The sequence below is a fragment of the Lagopus muta genome, chromosome 12 (assembly GCF_023343835.1).
Source record: "Lagopus muta isolate bLagMut1 chromosome 12, bLagMut1 primary, whole genome shotgun sequence".
NCBI lineage: Eukaryota > Metazoa > Chordata > Aves > Galliformes > Phasianidae > Lagopus > Lagopus muta.
Window position 1 is genome coordinate 6,017,617 of NC_064444.1, and position 23,897 is coordinate 6,041,513.

A 23,897-nucleotide genomic window follows, 5' to 3' on the forward strand; every position below is an offset into this window, starting at 1 on the left:
CAAAGCACTCTGGGCAATTAAGTGGAACTCTCCATTTCAAATATCTATTGATGTGGGTCCTCTTTTCTGACCTGATCTGAGTGATATCCTCAGATATTTTTCTAATGATACCAGTCAGCATAGTAAATGAAATTTGTACTTATGCTGGATACCAAGAACTGCATCTAACCTTTTCTTCTTCTTCTACCTAGATGCTTTCTGAAGTATTGGGATGTCTGCTTAGGATTCTGATGAGGTGATCGAGGTCATTTGCAGATGTATCTATGGCACATGGTTGCATCTGCTCTGGGCTATATGAACAATGGATCTCAAACATTTGAGATGCATGGGATCTAATGTGTGCACTGAATAGGTGATCTGTGTGAGCACAGTAAGTTCAATTCACTCTGGACTTACTGCATGTGTATAAATCAAGGATGCATCCCAGACACATTAGTTTCACTGCATTTCATTTTGTCTGGGAAAATGTGGACAGAAATATGGTAGCTCTAAGCTTCCCACATTCCACACTCTACACACACACGTAATAGGTTTGTGTCTTGAACCCTTCATCTCTCCTGGGCTTTCCGTTATTGCTGATACAACACATAAATCTCAGGCTAAGTGTTCTCTTGACTTTGAAGTTACTTGTGATTTTCCTGTAGGCCCAACAGTCCTTAAATCCTTCTGAGTCATTTACTAGACTTTTAGGTGGGAAATAACAGACTCTCCTTGATTTAGCCCTGAAGATGATTCTCTTCTTCTCTGCGTAATGCCCTGCTATCTGACAAACCATTCCAAGTGATTTTTGCAGACATGGCCATTACTCTCTTTGTTTAATGTTCTGTGTGGTTTTCTTAGCAATGTTGCTTTGGTATTTATTAATTGAGAGTTGTAAATAATTTAGTTAATCTAACACTTGATCAGCAATTTCAAATCAACATTCAAGAGGGAACATGCCCTAAGGCAGCAGTTATTTATTCTGGTCAGGTAATCCTTTTCTGGGCTGTTTAAACAGCAGCATGTTTTCTGTGGGAGCAAAGCCATCAGACTTAGGAAAGAAGATTGCAGATCTCTGCTGAATTTTTTATCACCATTCTGTTCATTTAAAAGTTCAGCTAAGTAGACTGCTTGGTGTAATGATGATAATCAAGTATTAAAATGGCCAGATAGCAGCGTAATTAGGAATATGCAACACTGCAGTATAAAGTCCAGGCGTCTGGTAAGGATTAGATTTGCTGATTTTACAAAATCATTAAGATACAAACCATTTTGACAGATCTGATAGGAAGAAGAAAGATGAATACATTACCGTCTAAGCTGCCCTTGTAACACTGAGAAATCCTGCAGTGTTTTCCACTTAAAATATTTCAACATCAAAAGCAAAACATTTGGCTTTAAGGGAAAAGTTCACATATTTACATGTATCACCCACTACTAAATTCTCCCTTAAGTATTTTAAGTATTCTATTCCTCTGTAGAGGGAACAGTGACTAAAATGCTCACATTTGGATTTTAGGGGATTTCTTTTCTCCATTAGGAGTTCTGGAGAATGAAAAAGTCTGAAATGGTACACCAAAAAAAAGTCCAATAGTCATGAAGCCCCACACTAGATTTGCTTCTAGGCAGCACATAAGGAAGAAATTAGAAAAATCTCCCAAAAATATGAAAGACTGAGCCATAACAAAAGCCCTACAATAATTCAAGGGCTAGCATATACAAGCCACATTTTTAGTTAATAAAAAACCAAGCTTTAATCACTGCAAAGAGATCACTCAGTTCACACCTGTAAAAAAAAGTAGCTTGAAAATTAAACAGCACAGGCGCTTAAAACTCTGTGGTGAAAACTTACAAAAGATGTATCTCATCATGTTTATCAACAAAGTAAACCAGCACATAAGCACCGTTCTCCCTTTTCTTCCTCTCAAGAACAACGACCTGCGTGCTACTAAAGTGTTAAGCTCCATTTAGTGAGTTCTTAGAGCAGGTTTTCCCTGAGCCTAGTAAGGCAAGTGTCTGCAACTCCAGAATAAGGTGGGAAACTGAAGAAAGCTTTGAATTTCAAATGTCTTTCAGTGAGGAATTAGTTTGAAAAGACATACAACAATAAGCCATGAAATAAGTCCAGACACAACAATTCAGGGCTAGAATATGCTATGAAACTGGCAGGCATCCAGGCCAGGGCCAGGTGCCTGATTTGGATTAGATTCAAGTGGCCTTAGGCCACCTACAGAGCTTGCAGGTAAAATCTGGAAGCTGCTCACCTCAGTATGCCCTGCCTTGGTTCTATTTCAGGTCCTTGGAAAGGAATCCCAGCTGGCTGGACCTCATCCAAAGCAATATGCTTTTAGATCGCATTGTCTGTACACTGTGATGAAGCAGGATTTTAGAAAAAAATGTGTTTGGAAAAGATATATCTAATAAACTGCCTATTTCTCTCGGTTCGTAGTACAGCTGCAAAGAGTGATGTTTACTCATGAGAACAACATTTAGGTCTTGCTACTCCTGACACCTTTAGAATGTGATTGCAAGTGAACGGATATATAATCAGAAGGACATAAAAGATCCTGAAAAAACTTGTGGCTTACACTATTACAGGTCATAAAAAGGAAAAGCACTTTGTCAGTCTAATTCATATTTACGCATCACATTTCTGTTCTCCTTACATTCCATTTTGCTCTGAATCATGAAAAAAGACCAGGGTAACTCAAGCTGTATACTGTATTGTATAGATTTCTGACTGCAAATTGCTTTTTTTTTGGCTATGTCTGAGACACATGAGGCCTTCCATATCCCTCTAAAAGATGCTATGAATGCCCCATACACCGTGCAGTGTATGACTGCAGTTTCATACCACGAGGACAGAGGCAACGCTTGCTCGCCTGGCAGAGCTGAAATCAGCACTTTTCTTCTTCCTAGATGCAACTCAGTAAACTTATCCAGTGAGCATGGGTGAAAAATAATCAGGTTACTCTCAAATGAACTAATCGGTTTCAGTTTCTGGTTATGAAGTTCTAGCACAATGTTGCTGTTGTCAGCATTGCCAAGAAGAAGATTTGAAATCTCATTTTAGTTCAAGATAAAAAAAAAAACAAAAAACAAAAACCAAAAAAATACTCTTCTCTCATTAAAGGGAAATGATTGAAAAGGGCATGAAATCAATTTTATTAATGTTAAAAAGCTCATCTACATAGTGAAGAAACAACACTTTCACAGTATTTGGTATTTTGTAATAGAAAGGAAAGAAAGGATTTTGCTTATCAGGCTCTTAGCAAAAATGGGCATACATAACATTAGACTTGTATGTGAGGGTTTTCTGAGTAGGGTTTTATCCCACATCATTGGGATTTTCATGACTATTGTTCCACATTTCTCGTTGTGTATATGCCTAAAAATCACTTCTTTAACTATACCGGTTAGCTTTACATTCTTCCCCACCGAAGAGCTTGTCCAAATAGCTCAGAATTGCCACCATTAGGTCCAACTCCATTGGTACCGCTTTCAGCTGAAGAGTGGCTGTTAATTTCAATGTTACAGGCATACAGCCTAAAATGATTTAATTCCTTTTTCTTCCCAACACCAGGCTTTCTTGAAAATAGACAAATCAAACACTTTCCGCTCAGTACACACACATAGGAAGATATTATTAAATGTTGTCACAGCAACCAGTATAACACTTTGTTTGTAAAACTGTTTGACTCCTAAACATGCTGAACTACCTTTGGAAATCAACACTACAGTCAGGGAATAGTTTTGTTTGCAAATTAGGAATGCAAAGAAAGCTGTGGTAAATTAAAAACTGTAAGCTGAGCTCCTGGGATAGGGACCAATTTTCCGTTCTGTGTGTGTTCAGCATGAAGCTCACAGGGTTCGGTACAACTACCACTACCATATTCTTCATGGGTTATTGTCATCTTCTGGCAAGAAAGATAGTGGTAAAAAAATGTCCTTCTTTGCAAAAAAATGAAAGGTAAGTAGTGAAGGCCATGTTTTACTAGTGAAAGGCAGTAGAGTAATCAAAATATTTAGAGTTCATGCTTCCACACAAAGCTGTGAGGTGATTGTTTGCTGCCAATCTGGTACAGAATAGCCTATAGGAAATTAAAATCTGGTCTTCCAAAAAAGTAATACAGCTTTCCAATGTCTAACACACATCTCACTCTTATTATGGTAAAAGAGATTGAAGTCTTTCAATACACGGCAAGCAGAATATCTATGCAGGTTTTTTTAGACACCTTCTTTGTAAAGCATTGCCTGGTGCTGTTAACCCTTAGAGAAGCAGATACTGAACAGCTCCGTATCTGTGGGAGACATTTTCCTACTCAATTGCCAAGCGGTATTTAAAAATCCCACCAAGAGGTCCATTTTGTGTAAGCAAAAGATAAAGATTGTAGGTCTGGACAGACAACTGCAAAGGGAAGATGAACATACTTGGAATCTGAAGTAAAAGCACCTAATTTTCCTAGGAAATGGGCTTACACTTAATTGAAAATGTTATAATAAAGTACTTGCAGGTACACTGTAACTGTTACGTGGAAGGGACTGAAAAACTTTGTGAACTTCTCTGCAGTCTATGTTCCCAGCAAGAAGGCTGAAGTAACAAAGGCTTATTGATGTGAAAAGGGGGGGAAGTTTTTAATAGGAGAATCCCAGGAGCCAGCCAAAGAAGCATTATCTTGTATTAAAAAAATCTGCAAATAATGAAATTCAGAGGAGAGAGAAGCCAATTTTCTTCTTTGCTTGGCCCATGAAATTAGTACCAAATAAAAGAAGAAACATATGTAAAAGGGACTGGAGACAAAATCTTCCGAGCAATATTCTTCTCAGGGCATGTTATTCAAAAGGGTACAGGAAATCATTATCAGAAAGACTGAGCAGGTTCAGTTCGTATCGATCTCAAATGGGGCTCTGAATTCTTAGTACCTTGGAAAATTAAGTCCCCAGAGTGCACTGGAAATTTTCAACCCAGGAAGAGTCTCATTCTAAAACTAACTGGATTCAATCAGGAAAAACTTCTTGGATCTTGTCTTAACAGCAATCCAAACTGATGCTCACACGGTAGCTTTTAAAATAAGGATACAAGCCACATCAGGAGGATTTATCTTTCTAGCACAGAAATTAAATTAAAGAGGGAGATAGTATGTAAAGCTTGGGTGAGAAGAAGCGGTGCTACTAGGAGCAGGCCAGAAGAACATCTAGCCACACTTGGATGAAACAAGTACATTTTGTACACAATAAGAAATGATTGAGGTACCATTTCATCCCAGTGCCATTAGTTTTGGGGCTGAGCAACTTCATACATTCCTATCATGGAAGAAAGAGGTTGAAACTTCCATATGAATTTTCTTTCTTGGCCTGGTTTATCCTTTTCTGGGATGCAGATGCTGGCTGACTGTAACAGGGGCAGGGCTTTCCTTCTCGCACGTTATGCCAGAGTATGTCTGAAACAAAAAGTGTTTTAGAAGAAATCTGCAGGAATCTTAAATACATCTTTGCAACTCCATAGGCTACATGTCCTTCCAGGTATACTGCAAATCAGTATTTATGAAAAGCATTTTCAAAGTGGATCTTTGAACCTGCTGGTCTGCACGATTTCTCCCGTGCCATTTTTGATCCATTGTATAAATAGAAATTTTGGCACGTGCACAACATTATAAACTGCATAATTGTTTTTATTAGAATTCTGTGAGTTTGGAGGTACCTGTTCTTTAATTACACTTGGAAATTGTCCAGGAAAACTCTTCTAAAATGTACTGCTTGCAAATCCATAGTCGGGCCACCCACAATGACAGCTTTTATTTTTCTTCTATTAGTGATGGACATTTTCATTTAATTCTGGTGTGGGTGTGTGACAAAGCCCCCGTGTTCTGAACTGCAGCTTCCCCCTGTTCACTTTTCAGCCACAGAGTGTGTTGGGATGCCATGGCAGCAACTTTTGACATTTGGATTGGAGCCAGGTAAGCGCAATTTGCCGAGTTTTTATGTTGTCTTTCTTGCTGCCTTGGTCTCCCCTCCCCCTTCTAAAAATTGCTGGTGACACTGGAAGTGCAAGTCAGTTAATCTTGTCTAAAATCTAAGCATTAGCCTACAGCACTGACTGCAAGAGAAATGCAGAACATTGCTCTGGGAAGTTTCTGCATGTCAGCCGTAAGCATCCAGCGTGGAGGTGGGTTTAGTTCCGCTCCTGAGCCCAAATCTCTGGTGTGGCAGGACGGAGCAAGTACAATAGGAGCAAGTCAGCAGGATAGCTGGAACTCCATGCTCCATGCCAGAAAGTAGGATGTCCAGCTAGCACAAGTAAATGTGTAGAACTAATCAAATTAGGATGGACATGCTGTGCAACACAGAGAAATGCATGTAAGCAGAAAATTGTGTTTAATATTTGTAATCAAAAGCATTTCTTTGGGACTATAACAGCCCAGTGCTACGTGCAAATTGGGTGAGGAAAAAATGTAAACATTGTTTCTTTGATTTCATTGGGACTTAGGGTGCAGGAGGAATGCTGGATCAAGCTCCTTTTCCAGTGGCGGTGATTAAAAAGCTATGTGAAATGAACTTAGGGACTTATTGACAGAAAATATTACTGTAAATGGTGGTGAAAACCTATTCCACAGAGATTACTCTTTATTGCTTGAAGTTTGCCAGAATTTATAGGATGCAATCTGAAGACTGTGTTTAAAGACCATTTGAGGAAATAACTTCAGTCCTCACACCGTGTTTTGAAGCTTCTGCAGAAAGCAGAATTTAATACAGAAACTGGAGGGATGGTGGAATTTTATTCTGTGAACTTTCAGGCCCTTAAGGAACATGAATTAATGGAGGAACCACACCACGTCAAGCAGTAGATGTTTTTGTTACTTATACAGTTTCCATGTCAGCTGAAATATAGTTACCTATAAACAGAATAACCAGCGACGCTGTGTAGCCCATGCCATGTGTCACTGAAGAATGCAATTAACCATCATGCAAAAGCAACTTTATTACAGTAGCTTATATTATAAGCTATATACTGGCTAGAAATGCTGAAGTGTGTCTTGCATGTGCTTTTGGGTATATGCTAATCTGGCATTTCCCATTCCTGAGAATATTGTGGCCAGCTTCAAATTTCACGGAAGTAAACAAAGAAGGATTTGTTGTTTCTTTTCATTAGGGTAGCTTTTAAAATGTGGGGAGAGAGGAGAGGATATGGTATAGGAGTAGCTGTGCTGTTAGCAGGCACTGTCTATGCTTTACAAATGTGGTTTGTGGAGGTAAGACCAACTAAGGTAAGAGCAGTGTGTGCAACCTTCCTTCTGCATGGGGATCGTCCCAGCAGGAAGGACTGCAGCAGCCTGTCTCCTCAGAGTCTGTGTGCCAGCCAAGCAGAGGATCAGTGGCCACTTGTGCCAGCTGGAGAGGTTTGTCCTCTTCTTTAACTGCATGGTGCTCTGTGAGTTTAGGCAACACGCAGACAGCCATGCTGGTTTTGTACCAGTTGGTTACATCCTGCAACTACCTGTAATCTGTATGAACACTTCTACAAGTTATGAACTCACACATGTTTTGCTGGACTAGAAGATCTGGAAGATTTTTTTTAACCTTGCTACAAGTGAGTAATAATTGCTGAACTGTGTAGATGAAGTATATAAATTCACAAATTGCCTTGGGATTATTGAATGAATAATACAACAAGAAAGGAAAAACTCAAATGTTATGGTATGCATGGAGCCTAACCAAGTAATTGCACTTTGGAGACTACTCAGCTTGGGACAAAGATGAACTTGACAGTCTTGAAAACTACCAGCTCTTTCTAAAGAGGATCCTTTTCAATTGCAAAGGTGTTTTCATGAAGAGTTTTCCACGAGGAGTTTAGCCCAGCATGTGATCAGTCAGCACCAAAGCCTGCTGAGAGTGAAACATCTTCATGAGGATCAGCACAGAGAGAGCATCAAGATTAACCTGGGAGTAATGAACAACCCAGCAAGTATGTTCCCGGGTAAGAAACAGTCACAGAAATGGTCAAGGAGGAATGGAGTTGCAGAAAGTAAATGCAGAGGTAGCAAGAAACTGTTTTTGCTCTGATTTTGCTATTCTTACTCACTCAATACAATGTGACTAAAGTACCTGATATAAATAAGCCTACACTGCTGCTTTTTCTCACTGGAAGTACTCTGTTCCCAGCTGTCAATCATATATGATTGAAATCTGATACACATCATTCAGATTAATTTCTAATATGAATGTATCTAGACAAATAATCAAGGACTGGGACTTTTCATTTCCTTGTGTTCACTGGTAACAGAAGAGTTTCTCATGTAGATAGAAGAGAATTTCAGCAGGTGGATACAAACAAGTACACTGAAAATATGACAGAACTGATTAGCATGAAAAATTTTTAGCAGTGTCCAACCTGATGGCCTGGTGAGAAGAGAGAAGAATCCATGAACAGCCTGTGTTATGGCAATGAAGGAATACATCCTAGGTGCTTGCCTGAGATGGGAAGTGCTAGGGAGTGGGAGAGAAAGCCAACCCTCTGACACAACGTTGTTTACCACACTGTGGAGCTTTATTTCGCTAATGGTTTGCATGGTAACAATGTTTGCACATGGTAAGGAGCTGCCTGCAGGATTCTCTGATGTTTATGACCATCTCTGCTGGGGTCATGATTGACTCAGAGAGCAAAGTATGATGCTGTCTGAGCATGCTAACTGATCAGTGATGCTGCCTACAGGCCAAGGAAGGTTGGGGTCCCCTGCCTGATGCCAACTCAAAGTTAGACACGTGTCATTTGTAGTCATGCAAAACAGTATCGCTTTTTTTCTTTTCTTCTTTGATCGTTCTCAGAAACTACAGATCCCTGGGGTGAAGTCTTAATTCCACAGAAATCAAGAGCAGGACTCTCTTCTAGGGAGTGCTAGGCTTGTGATGAAAGTTTTGTTGTTTCCTTTTTAAACAATTCTTGTAATTGCTATAGGTTTGTATACTTATTTCCTTCCCTTTCCAGCAAATAAAATGTCAGTTTCTCCAGTCAGATAGTCTACTGAAAACAGTTAGGTCTGTCTGTTCAGAGTGTTGAAGGCTGATAATAAAATTATAGCTCCTGTGGTTTTATTCTTTTCTCCTATTATCTCCTATGCAGAGCACATTTTACGTGCTTTTTGACTTCTAGCCAGCTGGTCCTTCTGAATATACTCTGTGACAGGTGAGAGGTGCGCTGTTACAAAAAGGTCTTGAAATTTTACCGTGATGTATTCAGCAAGGTGATAATGTAAAACCACTGGGAAATAGAGGTGAAGTTCCACACCTATGATGTTTTTTTAAGGTTTAGGGACAGCAAAGCTTTGGAAGGGACAGCATTTCTGATCTGTGTGGGGCACTGCCCCCCAGCAACCACCAGACAGCCCAGGGGAAGGAGGCGGATGGAGCTGGCCCCCAGTTCACCCCACCCCGTGCTGTGCTGCATCCTGAGCCAAGTGGAGCTGCATCCTGAGCCAAGTGGGCACCTGGTGGTGACACAGCCACTGCCTGTTTGCATGGTGTGACACCAGGAAGGGGGAGATTCTGAGTGAGATTGCATTGAGATAGATACAGGAAAACTCTCCGGCACAAAAGGTAGATCGTGAGGTGAGGGACACTTCTCTATGTGCAGCCAAAACCATCAGAAACAAGTTCTGTATTGTGTGCTAACCTGGGTCTGTCCCATTAACTCCACTACTTAAGTTTCCTTCCAGATTATTTAGACCTTTCATCCTTTACTGACATTTTCCATAGAAGACAAACTGTAACCTAACAGTGTGGACTGGATGTGTCAAGCCCAGGGCCTGCTGCTGCTTTTGGCTTAGTACCTGTAAGCCACTGCACAAAGCCAGCTCCCCTACTAGCATCAGTGTTCCGTGTTCAGTAACAGGTCTTGGCTATCACAAATATGTTTTCTCCACGGGCAATTTAATCTTTGGTTTTGATTGTGTGTTTCCTCTGAAAATAATAGAAAATAACAGCATATTCTCTCCGAACGAACGGCACTTCGGAGCTGGATGGCTCGCGCTGGACTCTTCTCCTTTTCCCCAATTCCCTTCTCCCCATATCATCACCCGCTTGTCCGTCTGATGAAGCCCTGCGTCTCAGCTCTCCATTCTCGCCCCCAGTTGCGCTCGTCCCGCCGGCGCAGGTGTGCGGCACCGCCGTTCCCCCTCAGCCCTGCCCTTCCTCCCTCCCGGACGTCGCAGGAGCCGCCTCCGTCTCCCCCTCGCCCAGGTGCCTCCCCCCGCACCCCCCAGCCCAGCCCCGGCCCCCAGTCCCCCGGCCCGGCCCGGCCCCGCCGCCTCCCTATTGGTCCCGCCCGCTCCGCTCCGCGGCGCCCCCCGGGCGGCGACCGCTCCGAGACGCGGCGCCGGAGGCAGCGCTGCCCCGCGGCGGCGGTGGCGGAGGAGGCTTAAAGCGTGCGCGCCGTTGGGCGGCGAGGGCGCGCTCACCTGGGCGCCGCTCCATGGGCTCCGCCGTCGCGCACGGCGGGGGCGCGGCGCTGCGAGGCGGCCGCCGGAGCTGCTGCGGGGCAGAGCCCAGGTGACCATGCGGGGGATCCGGGCTCGGCCGCCGCGCGCTTCGGGGAGCAGGTAGCACGCCAGGTGCACGGCGGAACATGGACTGTCTCCTGCTGGTCGTCTGGACTTTACCTGCCGCGATTCTCAGCGGCAGCTCCATGCAGTTCCCGACCTTCCTGTGGCTTGGAAACGCTGTAAAGGCAGGTCGAGAGCACTTTCTTTTGCAATCGCCTAGTGTACTTGCACAGCAGGTTACTGCACAGTTTCTGATGCCTTGTCTTTCTGCCTTCCCTTGTCAAGTGAATCTCGCCCAATACTTCTTTTCTCTCTCTCTCTTTTTTTTTTTTTTTTTTTTTCTCTTGCAGACCCTTCAGCTGTGTTGCCTCTGTTGCATGTCTCATGCAGCAAGTTTAACCAGTGACAGCATCAGTAGCAGTGAATTAAACCATGGTTTGTATTGCTCTTTCTGTATCTTTGCATATGAACATTTGTGTAGACGCTTTTTTCTTGGTAGACTGAGCAGTTAAAGTGAAGAAGCTTCAGCGTTTGGGGAGCATAAAGTGAAAGTGAGTTGGCTTCTGTAAAACAGCTAACTCTGGGCAAAGATTGACTTGATCAGCTCTGTGTGCAAAGACTACAAGGAATGATGTCTACAGGCAAAGAGGATGAATAAATGAGATGGTAAATACATCCATATATACATATGCAGTTAGAAAGATGAATGTGTATGCAGCCACAACATCAAAACCTCATATATTTGTTATGGAAGCAAGGAGACAAAAGTAGTAAAAAGATTTGGGTGTGACAGCGGAAGTGGCACGCTGCAGGATAAGGGAGAGCAAACCTGGAGAGAAAAGGCTGTGTGATGAAAGCCCTGTTTGTTCCCAGGCTGCAGAGACTAGCACTTAGATGCTGATGACTTTGGGAAGGTTGAAGTGCAGTATGTGCTTTGTATTGGATGAGTGGGGAAACAAAGTACAATGGAGAACCATACCAGGGTGCAGGAAGGAAAATCCTCTTGCACCCATTGCCTGTTCACCAGGGGATTCCCTCACTCCAGCAGCTGCTTGCATTTTTTGGCCACTAGCCTGCTAGCGTTCTGATTTCTGATGCTGATTAATGCTACTCAAGGAAAGCAAAAGCTCTTGATGCATTGTTTCCACTAAAGAGAAACAGCCTATCACTGCTTATGTGTTCAGCTTAGTGTGTACCCAGTAAAATCTACTCAGGCCAGGAAATTGTATCTGAAACATCTTTAACAAGATAAGAAGGTTTTTTCTTCTTTGGTAATGGTGTTACTTCAATTGAGGGAGAGGAGTGAGTTGTCTAACTGTCAAATGCACAGGCATCTTTAAGGGTGCACGGAGATACAACTCAACAGCTCAGTGGGGCTGGGAAGCAGTTTATTCAGCATACTTACTCACAGCACTGGGATTAGGTGCTAGTTCAGCAAATGACAAAAATTCAGAGCCTGTATCCAGGCTCTCTGTGTGGACAGATCAAGAGCAGTGGTGATGGACTTCAGGCTAGGCACTTGCTTGTGAAGCTAGCTGAATCAGAGCCTCTGTTTTTTCCTTTCATAGTTTACTACAAGTAGATCTCAGCTAAGTTTTGTAATTTTTCGTGTATTTTATCCAAAACAATAAATTTCTTTGACATGCAATTAGCAATGGCTGACTAAAGGTTATTAGGTAGCATGTAATCTCTTTCTTCTGAAGGTCAGTTACAATTTGAAACCCAGTCTAATCAAGTCACTACAAAGAGATGAGGTCTCACTCAGTTAAGGCATTAATAAATTAATCCTTTAATCCATTTGAACAAGTGGTACAGTTCTACAAAGTCCCAGTCATGGTTTCCCCTACAGTGATACAATATTTGCTGCATTCTTAGGGACAAAAAAAAAAAAGAAAAAACCTCAAACCAAAGCAGCCTTCACATTTGACAGCAATTAATACAGGGGGAGGGGAAAATCTACAGATCTGCTGGTGATGACAAATGTCTTCAGAAGAGTGATTGTGGGAATGTTCACAGCTATGCTACTTAGTCTGTACCTCTCAGTGGGGCAGAAAGGAAACAAACACTGTTTGAGAGGCTGTGTGACTTACAGGGTGAATACATGCAGCCAAGCCTATATACACATAGCCTGTGGAGCTTTCAGGCTATTCCCTGAATGGGGGAATTCTTCATACCATAACAAAAGCCTGCTGCTTGCTGTGTTAGAATGACACCGTATTTGCTGGATGCTAAAGCTGATGGCTAACTTTATCGTTACAGATTATGTCTTTGTGACACCCGTCAAAGTGGATGCCAGTGGATCATACATTTCACACAATGTTTTGCACAGTACTAGGAAAAAGAGATCAACTCACAGTTCAAGGAGTTCCTTGCACTACAAATTTTCAGCATTTGGACAGGAGCTTCACTTAGAACTTAAGCCTTCAACCATTTTAAGCAACAGTTTTGTTGTCCAGGTACTTGGGAAAGATGGAGTCTCAAATTCTCAGGAACATGAAATTGAGCAGTGTTTCTACCAGGGATTTATAAGGAACGATAGTACCTCGTCAGTAGCAATATCTACATGTGTAGGCTTGGTAAGTGTCTCTTTCAAACAAATCAGTACTCAAAACTATTTTCATACGTGGAACCATGGTTGTTTTGGCAAAGATCTTTATGTACCATATGCCATTTGGTGATTTTCTTAATACCACTGGTTGCTATTGCATTTAACAGAAGAGGCATAGGTATAGTTAATTAGCTGTATCGCACCTTTAAGGATCTTTCAGGAAAAAAGCAGAAGACTGCTAGGCCTAGTAACTATCCCATAGAAGTTTTCGTTTGTTGTAGTTTGTGATAGTTTCAACCTGTTTTGCTTCCTCTTAAATAAATGTTCTTCCTGCTATTGTGAACTGCTGTGAATAAAGAAAAAAATCAAACTCCACGCTAATGAGAAAAAAATGTATACCTAGTTTTGTCAACTGCTTTAAGGAAGGGTGAATTTCCTAACACAGCAGGAGTTATGAACCAATTTCCCTTAGCTTCCTGTGGCAATTCCAGCCTACTTTGGTTTATAAGTCTTGATGAGTTGGTCTCTTATGAACGTGTTAAATGCTGTCTTTGCATACATTCTATTAATGGCTGTTCATGAAAAATTACTATGCACAAATGATTTTTTTTTTTCCAAAATGTATTTGATAGTGCTGTTTTCCTCCAGAAAGGTCTTTACTGATGTAATTCAGAATAGCTAGCTACAGAATTAATAGTTATTAATGGCTTTAAGGCAGAAGATCTTGCACTTCACAAATTTCATATGGACACAGATTAGAACAGTGACATTCAACAGTGCTAGGTTATATGGAGCTATCTTTATGCTGTATGGTTCAGAGGTCCAAAGGATATGTTGGGTCACCCTCTAGAAATCTCTTTTGCAAATGTACTTGATGATAAGGGCTATCAAACTGCATGGTAAGACTAAAAGAGGGGCACTTCAGACATCCAGTGTTCCTTTTGAAATAATAATCAGAGACTTGAGAAGAGGGTGGTTCACTAGGAAGAGCTGTTGAATACTGATAATTGGTTGAAATAGTCTGGTAATATTTTGAATGCTCTACTTAAATGCATTGGTCACAGCAGTTAGATGAATTAGTATTTTCCAGTTCATTTGAACAGTTGCAAATGTGGCTTTGGAGCAAATGCCAGGAGCTGGAATGAATTTTTTTGTTTTTATGTTTGTAGTACTGAACTGTCATTATCAAATGTGCTTAGTCGGGAATTTCTGTGGAAACTTAATTTTCAAAACTAATAGGTATTATCACTTTTATTTAGACAAAAGCTGTTTTAACTTATTGCGGTGTTTGCCATTTCCTGTAAGGGAAGCGTTCTGCCTCTGTACAACAGCTGGAGTTTGGGTGATCTCCCTGTTTGGTCACGTTTTATTTTCTAACATGCATCAAGAGCTAAGTGGAGCTGGGCTTGTCATGTCTTGTCTGGAGAAGGAAGGTTCAAGTCTGCCTCGGGTCACAGAGGAACAGAATGTAGTGATCTTAACTGAGACTGAAATGGATCTTTTACCACTGTCTCGACATACAGGTTGTTATGACTGGTAAGCTTTACTTACAAAAGATCCAGAAACTGATCAAAAGAGAATAAATATTGTGTCTTCAAAAAATTTATTATGGCAGAACCTTTTCAGTATCTATGCTATTATCAATTGGAATCTGTCTCCTTCTTTAATCAGTCCCAAGATTCAACATAGGTCACCTTAAATTGTTTTACTTCATTTACCAATTTAAAATAACTTTTAATAATCTCCTGCACAGTCAGTATCTCGACATATAATTGTTCCTTTCTCCCTATCCTTTTATTAATTTCTGTGCAACTGGTGCCTGGCAGGAAAATTATCAACACAATTCTTAGTCTTTCAGCTTGCAAGACTGCTTTCTTAAAAATGTCTCATCAGCTGTTTGTAATGACAACCGCGTTGCATTTTACTGTGATCCAAATTCAGTAATCATATGTTAAGTCTGGACGCTCTGCCCTGACCAGGAGAACCTTGTGAATAGCTTCTATATCCTCTTTGCACCAACTACTTTTGTCACTTGGTTGCCCTTCTTTCCTATTTGCTTTGTTCACTGCAATTAAACTGAAAGTGGTGTTTCTTCTATATGGTTGGTAGCACTAATCTTTCCATTGTTCCTTTCATTAGCAATAGCTTCTCTACAATAAAATTGCAGTGACCCATTCTTTCAGGCCTGGAACACCACAATGTGATTTGGAAGCAATTGCATTTCAATAGACTACAGGGACTCTTTGATCTAATTTTTTGGATGACCTAGAGTATTCAGTCATTCAGTTGTCTGTTATCTGCCATTGCCTGCAGAGTGGACTCTTGAGAGAGTCTATATGAATTGGTTTGTTAGACAGAATGACCTTAACTTAACACTGGAAAGGAGCAAGAATTTGTTGCTTCAGTATCATCTATTAAGATATGTGTGCATCTAACATTTTAACAGTTTAGATGACACTAAGGCCTCACATTTTCATGCTGAATTGTTGATTGGAAACCAAATGTTTCCATCCATCAAGATAATTTTCTCGACGGGTCAAAAGGCAAACTTGGATCCATGCTCTTTATCTGGTGTAAATTAAGTTAGCATTTTAGGATAATGCATGCACATTTGCTTTGAGTGATATCTCTTGCCTTTTCATCACCCAAATATTTAGGTACTTTGATTGTCAACAGGAAAATTCCTTTCTTTTCCCCGCCCTTTTTTCTTTATTCAGCATATGCCTTGCTTGCTGTACCGTGTTTTTCCAGTCTTTTTGATGAAATTAACTTGTATGCAGGAAATCTTGTTCAGATATTTCTACATGCCTGCTTCACCATCGGCCATTAAGTAACAGCATCATGCATACCTAATAATAAAGTGTGTCACATTCAGTAAAATTCAGGCTTATGTTCTACATCACACAGATTCGCTCAGTTTATTAAAAAAATGCTCAAAAAATGGTACTTTATATGCCTTCAAAAATAAATACATATATTCTGGGCTGTCTGGAGAGAAGACAATATTAAAACAACTATGATAATTTTTATTTTTAAATTTTCATATATTTTGCTAATACATTCTTACTCTCAGGGCTGTTTCTGTTTGTTCAACTCTTTTAACTTTGGGTCAGTGAGTTCATTTACATTTGTAAATACAAAAGCAGTTTGTTCTTCTGGCATCATCTTAATGTGGCCCAAATAGAAAATTGGGTAAAATTTTCAACTCCTTTCTTCACTGATATTCATTATCACTTTTAATAAAACTCTTGTGTATGTCAAGCATGACTTTTTAGAGTTTCCTTCAATTCCTTGTGCTATCCCAGTGCGTACATCCAGACTACTGGTTTGTCTTGCCACTTCATCTCACTTTCAATTCAAACTGCTCATTCTGCCCAAAATTATATATATTTTTTTCTGAAGTCCTGACTTAATTCTTACTTATTCAGATTAAAATTTAATTCCCACTATTGTTCAGTTAATATCAAATTACCTGTAATTGCCTTTAGTTATATAACTGGAACGCAGACTATGCCAAACACTCATAATAAAGGGGTTTTCTGAAGGAGATAGTGTAGGCCACTGTTAGGATAAGAAAATCTTTTAGGAAGTATTCAATATGGCCATTTGTGTATTCTCCTTGCCCATCCTTTCAATCATGACATTCTCTCTCCTGTATTAAAAACAGATATTAGTGTCAGGTTCACCATCTTTAAACCCACTTCAGGATGACATTGTTCCTAAAAGCTTTACTACTCTCTGTGGTTTGATTGTCTCTTTTTATATACTTTTTCTCTCTGTTCTGTCTCTTGTATGGCAAGTTGTTTGCAGCACACACTAAATTGGGGCAGAATACAACTCAAGTTGTCTCAAGAACATAATCTGACTGCTGACATTCCTGAAAGTAATTTAAACGTGTATTTCTAGGATCAGAAGTGATGTTCCCTTGTGAACAAGACCTTTCTCTGAAAGAGTCGAGGAAGTTTATAGCATACTCCAGTGCACAAGACATAGAAAATATCGATCATAATGAATGAGTTGGTTTTTATGTAACATTTGTGGGAGTGTTGCAGCTGTTTGGTGGAGGAGTCATGTATTAGGCAAACACAAATCATGTGCCCCCTAAAGAAATATGTATACAACATGAAGGAATTCTGTTAGCTTTACATTATAATCAATTTAATGGAACAATAAAAGTCCCATAAAATACATAATTTTATTGCTTAGGCCAAATTCAACCCTAAACAAGTGCGCCAGTGTGGAGACCTGACAGACTGCTCCTGCTTATACTAGAGGAGAATATGTGCCATTCTGCCCTTTTATTTATGTGCAGCAATTAGAAGAGTGGAGTCAGCTTCATGCACTAGCCAGTGCCCTCCTTTGTTTTTGGTAAGATGTGATTGAATCTTTCATTATAAGGGGCCTCTTGTCTCAAATTCTGTTGTTTGTTAGTGTCTAGTCAAGGGAAGAGAAAGAGGAGGGAAGGATGAATCATGTTACACTCACTGAGCTGTCAGAGGAGTCTACGACTGGAGAAAGGGTTAGATGTAGTAGTGAGAGATAAACAGGAGATGTATTAATTCAATGGTAGTTGTGTGTACATGTCTGAGGGCAGGACTTGCTCAAAGTATCAAAGAAGCCACAAAATTAAAGCTTCTTAATGTAGTCTGGCCACCTAAGAGGCAGGCAGGCAAGGCAACTCATGTACCCATTCTTTGTAGTCATTTAATTGCACCCTGTATTAGCATTATTTAAGTTCATGCTAACAACAGTCTCTTATTCCTAGAGCTCACACTTTAAGTCCAATTAAGTATGTTGAGACAAATCCCAAGGTTCTTATTCAGACAAACTGCCGTCAAAATCAGTGAGCCAGGCTGCTGGTGAAAGTACAAAACAATTGCTGTTTATAAGGAAGGTCCTTTAGAAAACTACAGCTGTAAAAATAGGACAAAATTTGGCCCAGTAGGACCTCGAAAAGAAACCAAGCACAAAAATGACAATTTGACTTATTCTCAAAACTATTTTTAGGCCTTCCACAAGTCAATATGCAAATCTGTACTTTTGCTTTTACATGGGAACAAAATGAACAGCATTGGAACATATGTTAATTGGCTTTCTTTATATTCACACACCATTACATCTCTGTCCCTTATAAAATTCAAACTGTTTCACAAGACCATCATTTTGTCCCCTGTCTTGATTGACATTGTGCCATTATTCTTCTCTTAATACAATCAAGAGGAAAGGAGGAAAATCATTTCAAGGAAAATGAAGTGACAGTGAGGAAAAGCCATATTCTTCAAGATATTTTAAATTATACTAGACAAATACAGAATACTTCTGACTTCAGCCTTCTATTGACCTCCGATTGGAATTGAATTGCATGATGAATAGGTTATTGTTGATTACCCTTCTCCATAGCTGTCTGAAAAATTATCTGTTCAACTCTGCAACACAAGGATTATGTTATCCCAGGCATTGTGAGCCAACTGATTTCTCATGGGTGAGAACTTGAATTTCAGAGGTTAAATGCTGTACAAGTAATCTGCCCACACTGGGCAGGAGAGGTGATAGCAGTAGTGTTTTTTCCAGGTTTTATAATAAAAAAAATTGCACACGCATAGAGGAAATACTGTGTCACTGTCTAAGAGCAGTTTGGCCCCATCTGCATGAACACAGTGGGCTGTGAGCATCCAACAGGTCTCAAGGCTGCCCACAGGAGCTAGCCTGTTCACTTGTTTTTGCCTGCTCCATTATTGCTTAACTGGCAGTAGGAGCACAGAAATTGTTCTTTGGTGTCTCTCACACCAAACTTCAGCCTGTTATGAGCACCACTGCTTGCACCCTAAAAACAGTTCCAGAAACAGAGTTGTTGCATAAATAGGCAGTTTATCTTTCTTCTTTAAGAAGCAGTGATGCAACTTCTAAAGGAATCAGTAGACTTCATCTATCCTTGAAACACGAGCATTTTTCTTGCTATAGCAAAGTCTTTCCACAAATTTAGTTCCCACAGTTTCCCTTAGAGAGTCAATCTGTTAGAGAGAAACAAGTAGTCAAATGCCTCCATAGGGGTCAAGAGAGGATGACCTGTCTGCACAGACTTGACCTCCTCATAACAGGATGTCTTTGATGTAAATGAGGATTTTTATTTTAAGTGCCACTATTTTTGTTTGGATCATACCATCTCTGCTGCTGAGACGCAACATATTCTTTTCTCCACAGCAGTGAACTGTTGAACATTCAAAGTCTTTCTCTATGTAGAAGCAGATTCTAAAAACTAGTAGCAGCTTTTTGTTACTAATAAACAAGGTTTTATTTCTTTTTCCTTCTTCCTCCACTTCAAAAGCATTTGAGGAAAATACCAGGTTTGCAGACTCAGAATCTAAAGCCTTTCACTTGTTCAAAACAAAGTAACAGTCTGTGAAACTGTAGTTCAAGTCCATCTCAAGCAGCCCACTCCCAAAGTTCTGTATGTGGCACACAGCAGTGGAAAGCAGAGGGGTATGCTGTGCCCTGACCATGCTATACAGCCCACTTAATTAGAACAAACAATAGTATCAAAACTGTTGTAAATCCTCTTTTGTCTTTCCCTCTAAGCTTTCCTTCCTTAGCCTCTCTGCAAAACCAGCATCCTGAGTATGACAGCTTTGTGATGTCTACGCTTGTGTTCAATTGGGAACTTGACCTTGATTCCTGGTACTGCCAGCTGTGAGAGAATGACAGAGGCCTGTTATCACCTTCTGTGATTTGAAATTCACAGTTCTTGGATGGGGTACAATAAAAACTGCGACCTTGCTGTGCAACTGGCTGCTATGCCAATAATTTATAGTTGGTTCAGTAAGACAATTTCAGAGCTTTGTCTGATTTCATTTATGTATTTATAACTCTCCAAGGAGATTCTAGAAAAATACCTGTCTTCTTTTTGGAAATTTCAGTGTCCAACTGATAAACTGACTGATAAACTGGCAACAGCTCCACTGAGGTGAACAGCTTTGTTAGTTACTAGAAGTATTTCCTCTAACCTGACTCTCAATCACGCACAGAAGTTGTTGGTCTGTGAGACACATTTTTAAATGGTATTCTGTCAGTGAGTTAGCAGAACAGGGGTTAAACCTGGCTATCTCTGCGAGAGCTAAATCTCTAAACAGCAAGTTACACAACTGAAGTTCACTCTTCATTATCTTTTTCCTAAAACTCACTCATTTTGTGTTGGGAATGCTCTGACTAGCCCTTACAGGGTATCTGAATTGAACTTTAATGTATAACTGTATTTCAAACAAGGTCTTCCTCTGTCTTTTTGATCATGTCACTGGGAGCAGAAATGTTGGTTCTTTCTTGCCTTTTCTTATCCCATTTTAATCCCAATTCTGTTGCTGCAGGTCTACCATAAATTACAGTATGCAAAAGGAATTTCCTATTGATTTGCTCTGACAGTGAGTCGACCAGCTATGTGAATAGCTGATGGAAGCAGAACTTTACTTTGGTTCAGACAGCAGAGCATTGACTAAAGCTTCGAGGTAAACATTTACAGAAACCTGAAATCATAATGCCTTGCAGATCAACACAATTTACAAATGTATTAAGCTTCAGTACCAGCTTTAGTGTGTGTTAGAGACTCATAATAGTTTGACATCAGTAACCTTTTATTGTTTATCATGCTCGGAAGTCACTAAGAATGAGGTGAAGAAATGTCAAGTAATTAGGTCATATGCAAGTGAATGAGTCTTGATGGTTGGAGCTTAGTACCGTGGGAACCATTATTATCCAAAGTAATTTCTGGAAAGTTCAAATTAATTTCTTTCTTACAGTGTCCATAGGCTAGGGAAATCTACAAACAATTTATGCAGTCAGACAAAAATCATTTTCCTGAATCTTATATGTAGCTTCCCAGCTAGTTCCTGCCACAAAGTAGTGAAATAAAAAAAAAAGTATGATGACAGAGGTAACAGGTCTTGAAGTTACTCTTACTGGAATAGCAACATTCAGCATTCACACGTTTAGTTAAAGAGGAAGCTGAAGCAATAAAGTGATGTTTACTTATGGAGACAATAGGGCATTGCCTTTTCACTCTTCTGTGGCATTAGCATTTCTAGCTGCACTACTATGTACACAGCACACTCATGGCTTTATGCTGTGAGGACTGGATTCTTGCTGTTCACAGTGGGATCACTTGAAAGCTTGTGCCTGCCTGCCTAATATGTTAATTGAAGGACTTTTGTGTCTCAACATCTTTATTAATATTAATAGAATGAGATTTTTAATGGACCTGTACAAAATATGCTTGACCTAGCTTAAGCCCTCACTTTTGTTTTTATACTCTGCAGCACAGTGCAGCTTCCAACTAATTTAAGAATGTAATACTATATACTGTGTCAGAATACACAAACTAATGAAACAGGGATTACTCTTCAGATCGACAGTTTTTTTGCCATGAAATATAAAATTTATATCACACCAAAATATGATTAGATTTTTTCAAATAATAAAATTAAAAACAGATTTGCTTTCTCTTTCTGCAAATTAGTGCACTTTGGTGAGAACACTGAGCATTCTATGATTTAAAAATAATTCTGTCATAAGTAGGCTTGTCTTATGCTGTACTTTTTTTTTCTTCTTTTTTTTTTTAAGAAAGAATTCACCAAAACAGTAGTTCTTAAATTCAGGCTAGACTAAACCTCAATAAGTATTTTCACTGAATATAGCTATTGAAGTATTACCTGGTAATGGTATAGAGTAGGTATAAAGGCTGTCAGAGAAGAAAGTTTAAACCTTTCTAAATATGCGGCTACCCAGTTTCATTTCCTGTTAACACTTGACAGAAAATTGTGCTATTTATTTTGGTTGATGCAAGTATAAATTAAAGATTGAAGTACAAACCTTGGTCTAGGGCCAGCCTGAATTTTCTGCAGCCTCCCGTGGAGCTGTGGATTACTATAATATGGATGAAAATATGCTTCTGTCACTTTTGCCCCTTTTTACTACTTTTTCTGACAGAGGATCATTCTACATTACATTGTTTATAATAACTGTCTGTAAAAACACTAGACACCAGCCTACCACAACAGTATCTCCAGTCCCCAGTTTCTTTCTCTGGTTACTGGCTATTCTTCATGCTAGAAACCATGCTGAAGGCTGTATGGATATATTTTGCATTCCCAACAATGCATACTGATGATCAGATTGTTTTCTTGCCTCTAGCAGCTAAAACCTCAGCAAAGGGGGAGGAAAAAGGAAACTTAGCAGGCTGAGACAGAAGTGTACAGCTCTAATCCTTGCAGCATGATATCTTCTACTGTCACTTATAAGTACCTGCTGTTTTTAGGGGCTTCATCTAAAGTTTATAATGAGTAATATGTTCTATAATTCTTTAGATCAGAACTTGACCTCAAGAAAGTTCCCTTCTCTTCTTCCATCCTGGCCTTTGAATCAAGAGGCACACAGCACCTTTTTGGTAAAATTACTGTAATTACTACTTGGTTTAGAAATACATTTTCCAGAGGGAAGGTACTGCTAGTCTATAAAGAAAGCGCAGCATGTCAGTTTCCACTGGCAGACCCAAAACACATCTTGTAAGTAGCTCAAGGTAGAGCTGTATAAACAGATTACACTGAGTCAGGCCTACCTGAAAGGCAAAGAAACCAATCTGCAGACTGACCCTATCTTCTTCTCATGGCCTGCTCAGGCTAGTAACAGCCAGAAGTGAAATGAAGCAGGAATTCAAACAGCTTCCCACAAAACCAGCAACATACTCAAAGATAAATAACTGGAAAGAGCTTACCTGGTCTAATCACAATCAAATCCTGATGAAGTCAAGTGTGGCATTTGGACTATGTGGCACTTCACCTTCTGGATCTGACTTTTTGCATTTCACTAGCCAATAAAAAGAAAAAAAATTATGTATACATACGTGTATGTCTATACAAAAGCACTGAACTGGTACCCATTTTGATCTTGATTTTACAAAAGACAGTGAAATATTAATGCACTGTTATTTATGTAAAGTTGCACGGGGTAGTGCTTTTTAGAGCTGTTATCTTCTCTGCCGTTAAATAGTGATACCATGTTCTAGCTATTTAAATGAACTCTTTCATGTCTCTTCCAGAAATTAGCTTAAATTTTAAGGAGAGAGTTGATGAGATTCATTTCTGGTTGGCTTTCATAGTAAGTGGCTGGATGTAAAGTAGCTGCAACAACTGACTGTGACATATATTATTCTGGCATTACTTCAATCGTTATGTATTAGCATATGTTAAAGGAAGAACTTATTGTGTGAGTTCATAAAGTATCTTATACAATTGATTTACTAATACAAAAAAAAAAAAATGAGATAGATTTAGGATTGATTGATAATAGCATATATGTTTTCAAAAAAAAATGTCCAGTATCCTCCTTTTGAGGAGCACAAAGAGAGGAGCCCAGGACAGGAGTCATCAAGTGTGAAATCATGGGCTGAAACTATTTCAACAAGAGTGGGAGTGTAGTTTCAGCCCTCTCTTATCTTAACTGCATTCCTTATGTACACTAACTTTCCAAAGTGAGATGTGTGATTGATTCATAGCAACTGATGGGCAGTTTAAAATTACAAAGCTTTCAGTTTCCTGGTTCCCTGGCAGATAAGGAGGGTGGGCATTTCCTGATTATATGGTATATATTCAAAATATTTCAGTTCCCCATGGTGCTATTTGGGACTAATTTACTTCTATAGGACATTAACAGTGCTGGTTTTATTTTGTGGGAGAAGTGTAAAGTGTAACATAATGTGACGAGAGGAAGTGTTTCACAACAAGAGGTCTTTCTGGCTTTTCCTCTGTTTATGCTACCACATGGAAAGAAGGAAAGGTGGAGTAAATGACTGA

The 23,897-nt window shown here is 39.8% G+C and overlaps 1 protein-coding gene and 1 long non-coding RNA gene across 8 annotated transcripts in view; one reads left to right on the plus strand and one right to left on the minus strand.

Moving 5' to 3' along the window:
* Positions 1 to 23,897, plus strand: part of ADAMTS18 (ADAM metallopeptidase with thrombospondin type 1 motif 18) — an 87,092-nt gene that overhangs the window by 8,015 nt on the left and 55,180 nt on the right. For 3 of the 7 annotated variants that reach the window (XM_048958388.1, XM_048958389.1, XM_048958391.1), the window contains exons 1-3: positions 10,438 to 10,750; positions 10,865 to 10,949; positions 12,774 to 13,090. In XM_048958388.1, the coding sequence (XP_048814345.1) occupies positions 10,598 to 10,750; positions 10,865 to 10,949; positions 12,774 to 13,090 (555 nt within the window). In that variant the 5' untranslated portion in view covers positions 10,438 to 10,597. Of the gene's footprint in view, positions 1 to 5,879; positions 5,937 to 7,916; positions 7,955 to 10,437; positions 10,751 to 10,864; positions 10,950 to 12,773; positions 13,091 to 23,897 lie in introns of those variants that run through there. The other 4 variants (XM_048958393.1, XM_048958394.1, XM_048958390.1 and 1 more) reach the window with 4 other exon arrangements.
* The window catches only part of LOC125699158 (uncharacterized), a 249,467-nt gene continuing 239,013 nt past the window's right edge, over positions 13,444 to 23,897 (minus strand). Inside the window, exons 11-12 of the long non-coding RNA XR_007379462.1 lie at positions 22,820 to 22,911; positions 13,444 to 19,073 (exon numbers count right to left, since the gene is read on the minus strand). This is a non-coding gene — a long non-coding RNA (uncharacterized LOC125699158). The remainder of the gene's footprint in view (positions 19,074 to 22,819; positions 22,912 to 23,897) is intronic.